Source organism: Gracilinanus agilis, chromosome 5 (assembly GCF_016433145.1).
Source record: "Gracilinanus agilis isolate LMUSP501 chromosome 5, AgileGrace, whole genome shotgun sequence".
Lineage (NCBI taxonomy): Eukaryota > Metazoa > Chordata > Mammalia > Didelphimorphia > Didelphidae > Gracilinanus > Gracilinanus agilis.
The window spans coordinates 264767500-264779378 of record NC_058134.1 but is presented as its reverse complement, the minus strand read 5'-3'; the positions used below and the strand labels follow the sequence as shown (position 1 = coordinate 264779378).

Here is an 11879-nt window from a genome sequence, read left to right as displayed (position 1 = left end):
GTTGAAGGGGAAAGGGGAGCATGAATCATGTAACCATGTTAAAAATGAATATTAATAAATGTTAAAAATAAATAAATAAATAAATAAATCTAAAAAAAAATTATGTTTAGTTTTGCTGGATATTTTATTCTTGGTTGTAAGTACAGTTCTTTTGTTCTCTGAAATGCCATGTTCCATGTCCTGTGTGCTTTTAATGTTGTGGCTGCTAAATCTTGTGTTATTCTGACTATAGCTCCACACTATTTAAATTGTCTTTTTTTTCTTGTTGTTTATAGCATTTGCTCCTTAACCTATGTGAAGATGGTATTAATTCTCCCCTGCCTATTTTTAGATTTAATCATTAGAAGTGTATACACCCCATTTTATCCTTAAGTGGGGGAGGTCTGTGATCGATGTGTGCAAAAGTGGATGACAAATCAGAAACAACTGACTGCCTCCTGGGCAGTCCTAAGCAAAGCTAAAGCTATAGTTGGTCCATATAAAGTGAAAGGAATGCATAGGAAGTGATGCAAAGAATTGTCTTTAAAAGCAGTGGCGACTTCCTATAAGGGAAGTTCTTTGGAATTGGAGTTCGAGTTGGAGTTCAAGTTGGAGGCTGGTAAAGGATCTGTTTCTTGGACCTGAGACCCTGAGATATGGTGAAACTGTTCTTGAATCTCTTCCTTTGAACTACCACATGGGTGAGTGAAAAGGCTGATTCCTTTTCCTGGCTTTCTGGAGGGACTAGCCTCTGGAGAGGCCTCTGTTTTGGAGAAGGCCTCATGGCTGGAACCCTTGTTTAATTCCACCCCTTTGCTGGGGCCTCTGAAGGCCTGCCTAGTTGTGTATAAGCGACAGCTCTCTCTCTCTCTCTCTCTCTCTCTCTCTCTCTCTCTCTCTTACCCAATGCTTTCACTCTTTCTCCTTTATGTAAATAAATTGACATTAAAAACATCATTCTGACTTGAGTAATATATTTTTGGCGACAACATTTTTATACATTTAGTCCAACCTTTAATTTTTAATCCTTACACCTGGAAGCTGTGGAACTTAGCAGTGGTGGGTGATTGGTTTTCTAAAATTACCATTTTTGTTTTGCCCTCTGTTTCTAGAATTTCAAGACACTTTTCCTTAATGATTTTGTATCTGCCAGCAGTCACAAATTAATATATTTGTGGGTGAACACCAGAGAAGCGAAGTTAGAAACTGAGGGAAATGGGTGAAGGGGTTTAGAAAGAGAGGGGACACAATAAAGGAAGAAAGACTCAGAGACAAAGAGTTCAATAACATGGGCTCCAGAATGCATGTTCCTCTGATGGTGAAAAAAAGAGAGAGCTACACATGTCCCCAATCTTTTATTGGAGAATCAAGGCATGAGTGATGGAAGGTAGTTAATGAACATGTGACATGGCAGAGAATTTAACATTGGTTCGGTTCACAACCACAAAATCAAAGAGGAGGAGGCTAAGATAATTTAGGACTCAGTGCCCCACCCAGAGGTCCAATTGACCTTTGGACTAGAGGCTTAGGGAGTGGTCAGCATACATAAGCTCAGAGTTACACTGTGTTACAAGGCTTAAGTATGCAATCATAAAGCCTGGTACATGAGCATATTGTTACATCAACAATACTTTCAAGATTAGTTCACACTTGGATGCTTGTAGATTTCTTGGAGTATGGTGTCTAAACTCCTTTTTGATCATAACTTTCTGGGAATCCAACTAATCTTATATTATCTCTCCTTGATCTATTTTCCAGGTCCATTGAGTTTGTGATAAAATGTTTTATAATCTTTTCTATTATTTCATTCTTTTGATTTTTGTTTATTATTTCTTATTGTCTTAGGAAATCATTAGCTTCCTCTTGTCCAATTCTTGAAATAGAGTGTAAGAACCACTATAAATAAAGTACCATGAAGTAAATGAAATTGGCACACTGAATCAAGACAAAGGCAAAAGATTCAGTAAAAACAAGAGATTATTACAGAAGCAATTCTCTTGCTGTGGCAACATTATGAAATTTCATGAGCTAACTTGGTCCTAGCTGTCTAAATTAATTTGGGGGATAATTTTCAAATTCTTAAAAAATATGTTCTTTGGCAAGAAGAGCTATTGGCCTGGTCTGCATGTGTTTGCATTAGCATTCCTTTTGAGCATCACACACATCCTTGATATTAGCATCTATGGAGGCATACTTGGTCTAGGCTCACAAAAGCCATCTCTCCTCTCCTCAATTGTTTCCTGAGTCATAGCCATAAAATGTATCAACTCTACCAGTAATGAGAATTTAGCAATTCAGGGGTTTTTCCAAACTTTGTATTCAAAAATGTTAATTAGAATTGACTCTTTGTATTGTTTCCCCTTATCTGCTAGATGTTTATTATGTAATGGATTCTCCTAATAAAACCTCTGCCTAAAGCACCTGGGTAGGGGATTTGGCAAAATCTATTTTTGACTCTGTATCTTTCTTTCTCTCTCCACATTTTTTTCCTAATTCATATAAAGCTGCTCCTCCTAGTTTCCTGAACCTGTCTTGGTCCCTACTACAAAGGTGTAGTAATAGAGTATTTTCTTTTGCAGGTTCAGAAACTTCTTCCATTTGGATGATCTTTCTTTCATAATTAGTTTTATTTTATTGCATTGCTCTTATTTTTTTCCTAGTTTTTCTTCCACCACTCTCATTTTGGTTTTTGAGGTCTTTTTTAAGCTTTCCAAAACCTCATTTTGAACTTATGGCCATTTATTGAGTTTCTTTGCTGTTTTTGAAGTAGGTGTTTTTACTTCATTGTCCTCTGAGTTTGAACTGAAGTCTTCTCTGTCTCCATAGTAGCTTTATTCTTTTCTTTTCTTTTCTTTTCTTTTTTTTAAATTTTAACAACCAGGCCAATAAACTTAATTTTTTACTTTTTTTCTAGAACCCCAGGATTCCTGTGCTGCTGGGGCATGTTACCTCAAGTTTCAGGATTTTTTTTGTGTCTCTTTTTTCCTGGGCCCTATTTAGTTATTCCAATTTTTATAGTCCAAGGTCTGGTATAATCCAGGTCCTCCACTCAGACCCTAGTCAGTGACTGACCTTAGGTGCACCAACCAGAGCCTTTGACTAGTTCTGCCATAGTCTGACTCCCCCTGTGGCAGCAACCAGGGATTCCACTCCACTAGGAGTGACCATAGCTGATGGGGCCCCATACCCTCAGCAACATTCACAGGTGTACATTCCTTCCTAACTCCTCCTCTCTTACTGCTGCAGCCTGACATAGAGCAAGTATCTAGTCTGAGTTCCTCAGGGCTCCAAAGACCTTCATTAGCAGGGAGGCTCATGTCCTCACCCTCAGGGCCTGCACCTGTAGACTCTATAATGTCTATTCCTACAGTCCACAGCTGTGATCTAGCAGGAGTTTCTGGAGCCAAGGCCACAGCCCACATGGCTCCTTCCAGGAAGGTTACTCCCAGAGCCCTCTGCCTGCCAATTCCATTGGTATCTTCTGGAACGGAGGCTCAGGGGTTCACAAACAAGATGAGGTTGCTGGTCCTGTCCCCCTCCCCTTTATAATTCCACATCGTTTGCTGTGTTTCTGCCCCTCAAAGCCTGTGGTAGTGGGACTGCACCTACGGATATCAGAAACCTTCCTCCCTATTTGTTCCCAACTATTCTGCTTCACTCCTGAATCCTGTCTGTTTTTGCCACTTTTAGCATTGATTCTGTGGAATTATTTTTTATTATTTGTAGGAGGTATTCGAAGGACAAGGAAGCTTCACATTCTAATCTACCATCTTCCCACAATGTCCTCTCCATATGATTATAATGTAATACCATCATGCTGTTAAAAAATGGCAAACAAGATGGCCACAAAAAACCTGGACTTGTATAAAGTGATGCAAAGTGAAATAGGCAGAACAAAGAGAACACTGTATATGTTAACAGCAATAATGTATGATGATCAACTGTGAATGACAGCTGTTATCAGAAATTCAAGGATCCAAGACAATTCCAAGGAAGTCATGATGAAAAGTTATCCACTGCCATAGAAGGAACTGATGGAGTCTGGATACAGATTGAAGCATACCATCCTTCACTTTATTTCCTTTACAAATTTTCCTGTAGCATGAGCAATATATCTTCCTTCACAATATGACAAACATGAAAATATGTATTATATGATAACACATGTACAACCTATATCATATTACCTGATATAGAGGGGAGGGAGGAGAAATGGAAGGAAGGAGGGAGAGAACATGGATCAAAAAATGTCAGAAAACAATCATTAAAATTCAATCTACATGGGCAGCTGGGTAGCTCAGTGGAGTGAGAGTCAGGCCTAGAGACAGGAGGTCCTAGGTTCAAATCCGGCCTCAGACACTTCCCTGCTGTGTGACCCTGGGCAAGTCACTTGACCCCCATTGCCCACCCTTACCACTCTTCCACCTATGAGACAATACGCCGAAGTACAAGGGTTTAAAAAAAAAATTCAATCTACATATTAAAAAAAGATCAAAAGATCTGCAAATTGCATAGGTGCTTCAAGCCTATCAAGTTCCAAATCTGGAATTATGAACTTTAAAAAATTGTGATAACTATATTTCAATATAAGTTATTTCCTTTTTATTCCTATGCATTTTATTTACTTAAAAAAGTTATTCTGAGAAGTGGTCCATTGGTTTCACCAGACTGAAAAAAAAAAGTGGTTAAGAATCTCTGCTCTGTATTATGAACACTTTCTTTTTTTAAAAAGAAAGAAAGCACCCTATGCCAAGATAGAGTCAAAATGGATATATGATTTAGACATAAGGAGTGACATAAATAAATTAGGGAAATATAGAATAGTTTACCTGTCAGATCTATGGGAAAGGGAAGAATTTATGACCAAGCAAAAGATAAAGAAAATTACAAGATGTAAAATGTTGATTATATTAAATTAAAAAGATTTTGTACAAATAAAACCAATGAAAACAAGATTAAAAGAGAAACAACAAACTGGGGGGAAATTTTTAAACAAATTTTTCTGATAAAAGTGTCATTTCTCAAATATATAAAGAATTAAATCAAATTCATAATTATATGTCTTTCCCCAATTGACAAATGGTCAAAGGATACGAATGGACAGTTTTCAAATGAAGAAATCAGAGCTATCAAAAGTAATGAAAAAATGTTTTAAATCCCTCTTGATTAGAGGAATACAAATTAAAACAACCCTGAGGTAGCACCTCATACCTATTAGATTAGCTAATATGACAGTAGAGGAAAACAACAAATGTTGGAGGGGATGTGGCAAAATTGGAACACTAACACATTGCTGTTGGAACTGAATGGATATAACCATTCTGGAGAGCAATTTGGAATTATGCCCAAAGGGCTACAAAACAATGTACACCCTTTGATCCAGTAATACCACTACTAGGTCTGTATCCCCAAGAGATTAAAAGAGAGAGAGAGTGAGTGAGGAAAGGACCTACTTGTACAAAAGTATTTATAGTTGCTCTTTTTTGTGGTGGCAAAGAATTGGAAATTAAGGGGATGTCCATCCATTGAGGAATGGCTGAACAAATTGTGATGGTCATAGAATTCTATTGTACTATAAGGAATAATGAACAGAATGATTTTAGAAAAAGCTAGAAAGACCTACATAACCTGATGCAAAGTGAAATAAGCAGAACCAGGAAAACATTGTACACAGTAACAACAATTTTATGGAATGATTCACTGTGATAGAGTTAACTATTATTGGCAATACAGTGATCCAGGACAATTCTGAGGGACTTGGGACAAAGAATGCACCTCCAGAAAAAGAATTGTTAGAGTCAGAATGCAAATGAAAGAATACAATTTTTCAATTGTTTATTTGGGTTTATGTTTGGTATGATTATTCACATAGGAAAATGAACAATGTGGAAATATGTTTTACATGATAATACATGTATAACCCAGATTAAATTCCTTGCCAGCACTAGGAGGGGAAAGAAAAGGGAAAGAAGGGAGGGAGATAAATTTGATCATAAAACTTAGGAAAACTTGTATGGAAATTTTTTATGACATGTAATTGGTAATAAATAAATATTTTTTTAAAAAGAAAGAATTGGTAGGTGTCTAACATGCTGAGTCAGGTAATCAATAAATATTTACTAAGCTCCTACTATGTGCCAGATACTGTGCTGGAGATGTGAAATAATACCATAACAAATGAAATAGGTGTTTGGGTTTTTTTTTTAATAGACAGAAAAAGACTTATTTGTTGATGTAATAGCTATCCCAGAGTCAGATGTCTGTGTATAGACTATTGACTCATCAGAACTAAGATGAGAATTTTTAATAATAATAATGAGAAAATCATATGGAGCACATTTAAAAGAGCACTGATCCATTTGATTTAAATTAAATGTCAGTTTCCTAGGAAGATTTAAAGCTCTAATCAATAGTTATGGCACAGATTCAGCAAAGAGCCTTCAAAAATCCTCTCATTTGATCCTCCCTGCTAACTATCATTTTATATCACTCCAACCTTTTGCAGCCAAACTCTTTGAAAAAGCCATCTATATTAGGGCCTCCACTTTCTCTCCTCTCATTTACTTCTTAACTTCTTAAATCTGGCTTCCAACCTTATCCACCAAAACTGTTCTCTCCAAAGTTACCAGTTATCACCTAGATGATCTTTTCTTAGTCTTCATTCTTTTTGACCCCTCTACAGCCTCAGACAGTATGGATCATTCTCTTCCCCTGGCTATCCTCTTCTCTCAAGTTTTTTGAGATACCATTCTCCCCTGATTTTCTTCCTATCTATCAGACCATTCCTTTCCAGTCTCCTTTTTTGAATCTTCATCCAGGTCACCCCTATTAAGTCTCCCATAGTCCTCTGACCTGTGTTCTCTTCTCTTCTACCTTTATATTACTTCACTTGATGATCTCATCAACTCCCATGGATTTAATTACTATTTCTATGCTGCTGATTCTCAATTCTACCTATCCTGCCCTTACCTTTCTGCTGACCTCCAATCTCTCCAATTGCTTTCCAGACATCTTGAACTGGACATCCAGTAGATATCTTACACTCAGTATGTCCAAAACTTGACTCAGTATCTTTCCCTCTAAATCTTTCCTCTTCATTCACTCCTCTTCTTTCTTATTGTTAAGGACAACACCAACCTCCTGGTCCTTCAGGCTTGTAACGTGGTAGCCATCTTGACTCACAGCTTCTCATTATGTTCCCTCCCCCCCCCCCCATCCAAGCTGTAGCTAAGGGCAGCTATTTCACCTTTAATATACCTTGAATATACCCCCTTCTCTCTTCTGACTCTGCCATCTCTCTTTTGCAGGCTCTCATTTCCTCCCAGTTAGACTATTATAATAGCCTGGGGAGGGAGTGTAGATGGGGTGGAGGGGAGGAGGGAGTCTTCCTGCCTCAAGTTTTCTCTCCACTCCAGTCCATCCTCCATTCAGCCACCAAATGTTTTTTCTAAAGCAGAGGTCTGATCATTTCAGACCCTCATCTCAGACCCCTATGCAATAACCTCCAGTGGCTTCTCCAGGATCCCGTGGATCACCTCTAGGATCAAATACAAAATCCTCTGTCTAATGTTCAAAGCACTTCATAACCTAATGCCTCCCCCTGCACCTACCCACTCACTTTTCCAGTCTTCTTATATTTTATTCCCTCCCTCATATTCCTCAATCCAATGACACTGGCCTCCTGGTTATTTCCTAAACTAGACACTTCACCTTTCAGCTTCAGGCATTTTCTTTCACTGGCTGACTTGCATGCCTGGGATGCTTTCCCTCCTCATTTCTGCCTAATGGTTTCTTTAGTTTCCTTCAAGTCCTGACTAAAATCTTATCTTCTACAGGGATGCTTTCCCTCCTCATTTCTGCCTACTGGTTTCTTTAGTTTCCTTCAAGTCCTGACTAAAATCTTATCTTCTACAGGAAGCCTTTCCCAACCCCTCTTAATTCCAATGCCTTAATTATTCCCTACCTTTACTTGTATATAGCTTGTTTGTACATATTTGTTTACTTGTCTTTCCCCTTAGATTGTGAGCTCCTTGAGAGCATGAATTGTCTTTTACCTATTTTTGTTTGGGGTATTTAAAAAAAAAATTTTCCCTCAATTACAGGAAAAGCATTTTTTTCAACCTTTGTTTTTTTCTATGCTTGAACCAAATCCTCTCCTTTCTCCCTCCCACCTCCCTGAGATGGCAAACAATCTGATATAGATTTTACTTGTGTAATAGTGCTTAACCTCTTTTTGTATCCCTAGGACTTTGCATGGTGCCTGGCACATAGTAGGTACTGATAAATGTTTATCAACTGACAAAATATAAAATAAACAACTGTATACAGGTTAACTCAGCTAATACTCTCATAAATGTACCATGGCTAATTCTCAATAATAATAATTGCTGATGCTTCTATAGAGCTTTGGATTTGCATAGTGTTGTACATATATCTCATTTGAGCCTCATTATCAACTTTGTGAGGCAGGTGCTAAAGGTAGATACCTTCTCTAACATAAATTTGTAAAGGTTAGCCTCTAATTCCCACAATATTTTTGATGTCCCTTTTTTTCTTTCACAGAATTCCTATTTATGATGTATATATAGGAAAAAGGAGAACTGGAAAAATCTTTGAAGGAAGAACTTCAGCTGAAACTTGAAAAACTCATAATTGAAGAGACTTGAGTATGAAATTAAGAGTTTTGAAAAATATTCTCAGCTCACTTAAATGTCATTTTGGCAGAGAAAGAATTGAATATTTACAATAATAATTATAATAATACTTGCTAACATTCATATAGTACTTTCTATGTGCCAGGCACTTTACATTTATTATCTCATTTGATTCTCATAACAAACTTATGAGGCAAATGCTATTATTACCTCCATTAATGAGGCAGCTGAGGCAAGCAGAAATTAAGTGTCAGGATCTTTTAGTTAGTAAGTGTCTGATGTCCAGATTTGAATTCAGTTGGTCTTGACTCTGGACCCCACACTTTATTCAAATAACTTCTTATAACTGAATGTGCAGGAATATCTGTCAATTGGGGAATGGTAAACAAAGTTATGGCATGTGATGGAATATTATTGTGCCATAAAAAATGACAAACAAGATGATCACAAAAAAAATCTGGAAAGGCTTATATAAACTGATTCAAAGTCAAGTGAGCAGAACCAGAACATTGTATGTAGTAATAGCAATAATGTCTGATGATCAATTGGGAATGACTTCATTATCAGTTATGCAAGGATCCAAGACAACTGGAAGGAACTCAGGAAGAAAAGTGTCTATTCTCCCATTATAAAAGGAACTGATGCAGTCTAGATGCAGATTGAAACATTCCATTCTTCATTTCCTTTGTGAATTTTTCTGTAGTATAAGCAATAAGTGTCTTCTTTCACAATTTGAGTTATGTGGGAATTTGCATTGGATGATAGCACATGGGCAATCTATACAATATTACCTGATGTGTTTGGGAGGAAGGAATGGAAGAACCTATATAGCAAATGTCAGACAATGTCTGACACAGACATATGTCAAAGATGGGATTGGAACCCAAGTGGTTTCTTGACTGAAACCAGCTTTCTATCCCCTGCACTAATATGCCTCTCCTAATAAACAAACCAGATAAACCTAATGCCTTGGAGAAAAGTCAGTTTTGTTTACTGCACTTGGAATCAGAAAGAACTGGATTCATAATTACTTGACCCTTATTTAATCCTTACTTACTCCCTGGCTACTGGTGCCCCCTTCCTCCCGCCTTTGCCTTGTGTTTATTTTGTATTGGCCTAGGGTAGTGAAGAAAGAGGTGGCCTGGGAGTCCAGAACTGAGCAACTCAGATTACAGCCTTTTGAATTGGGATCCTGGAGAAGGCTTTTGAAAGCCCCTTGGACAGCGAGGACATCCAGTCTGTCACTACAGCAATCCCTCACCTATTGTGAGAGTTCCATTCCAAAGACCCCTGGGATAAGTGCATTATATTTATTTTATTATATATTTATATTAAGGCTTTATAAACCACAGTGCTGTGGTTGGTCACCCTTCATTCTATCAGCCAATACAGAAACGCTGGCTTTGCCCTTGGCTGTGTGCAATCTCACCTTGGCAAACTTCCACAAGCGGTAGTGGTGTACTGCATTTCCATTGTTACAGTTGTTATATTGAACTGGGGGACAAGATGGACACCAACTTTGAGTGACAAGACTGGCAGTTGAACACCTCAGAATGTACTCGGATGCCATGAGTATGCTCTCTCTCACACCAAAATCCTATCCACCTTTCAAAGCCTCTAGCTTATAGCCTCTATTATTATTATTACCATAAATCCATCCCCATATTTTTTCAACACAGGAGTGATAATGAAATTAAATCTACCTGGCCCATTCTTAAATCTAATCACCAAAAGTGTAAACAATTCCACTGAATTCTCTATTGTGGAGGTCTGTGACACACGTGTGTGAAAAAGGGTAAAGAATCAGAATTGACTGACTGCCCCCTAGGCAGTCCTAAGAAAAGCTTCTATTGTGATTGACCACATAAACTAAGAGGAAGGCACAGGAAATGACGAAAGAAATGGCCTGGATAAATTAAGAGAACTTCCAAGGCTTCCCCTTTTTGGCTCTTCTTGTTTGTGTCTTGGACCTGAAGGAGCTCTTCTTGATCGTGACCTGGACCTGGAGGAGTGCTAGACGTGGGACCCTGAAACCTTGGTGAGACTGTTCTTAAATCTTTCCCTTAGAATCACACGTGGTGAGTGTAAAGACTAAATCTTCCTGGACTTCTCTAAAGGAACTGCTCTTTAAAAAGAGATTCTGTGACTGAAGCTCCTGCTTTATTTATCTCCAGCCCTCTGGGCCCTCTGGCCTTGGGCTCAAGGTTGAGCTCCCTTCAACTGAGGACTAATTAGATCTGCCTACGTTGAACAAGGGGGCTGGAGCAAATTACTTACTGTGTTTGATTACTTATCCTATACTCTCTCTCATTTTCTTTATTTTATCTTTCTCTTCTCGTTTATAAATAAACTTCCATAAAAGTCTTTGACTTGAAGTTATTCTTTAATTGGGGATTGATAATTATTTAATTCCCTGGGGACCAAATCTTTTAATATCAACCTAACCAAAATCCCTTTTTACCCCTTACAAGTACCATATTCATCTGCAAAATCCCATGATATAGCAAAAACTCGGCAATACAGAATTAGATTTTTCTTTAAACCTGCAATACAGTGAAGCAAGGATAAGTGAACCAATATATTGAGGGAAGACTGTACTTAAAGAAACAAATTCAGATTATTCTCTGGAAAGTCTGAAGCTGAAGCTTAAATATTTTAGCACATAATGAGAAGGCTGAAGACTCATCTGAAAAGACCCCAAAGTTGCGAAAGATTAAAGGCAAAAAAAGAAGAGGTCAGCCAAGGCTGACATGGATAGTATCATGGAAATCACAGACATGGACAGACTGGGAGAAAAGTAGAAGATAGAAGGACTTGGTGTGCTACGTGATCACAGGCACCTTGACCTACTGAACAGCAGTGCTTGGAAGTCAGGAAAACTGGGCTCCAGACCCTCTCTGATATAGACTGACTCTAGGACCTTGGGCAAATGACTTAACCACTCAGTGTGCCAGAAGCCAAGTTGAAGAATGGGTGTGCAGGTTCACTGATAAAAGGAATTTCCTTGATGGGAGTTCCCTATTCCATTGACATCACTGGTCTAATCTACAAAAATTTTATGGCTCTAAGAATATATATGTATATATATATACACACAGACACACACTTTGATGCTTGAACTTTGCCTCTTTCTTAGAATGCAAGTTTCTGCAGAGCAGAGAGACTATCTTTTGCCCATTTTTATATTCCCAGAATCTAGCACAATGTAGCTATAGTAGCCACTGAATAAGGTTTAATCAGGATTCA

At 37.9% G+C, this 11879-nt stretch overlaps 1 protein-coding gene across 1 annotated transcript in view; it reads right to left on the bottom strand.

Moving 5' to 3' along the window:
• Nucleotides 1-10203, bottom strand: part of ZFC3H1 (zinc finger C3H1-type containing) — a 100980-nt gene extending 90777 nt beyond the window's left edge. Inside the window, exon 1 of the mRNA XM_044679194.1 lies at nt 10063-10203. Within this exon, the coding sequence (XP_044535129.1) occupies nt 10063-10203 (141 nt within the window). The remainder of the gene's footprint in view (nt 1-10062) is intronic.
• Nucleotides 10204-11879: the final 1676 nt, after the last annotated feature.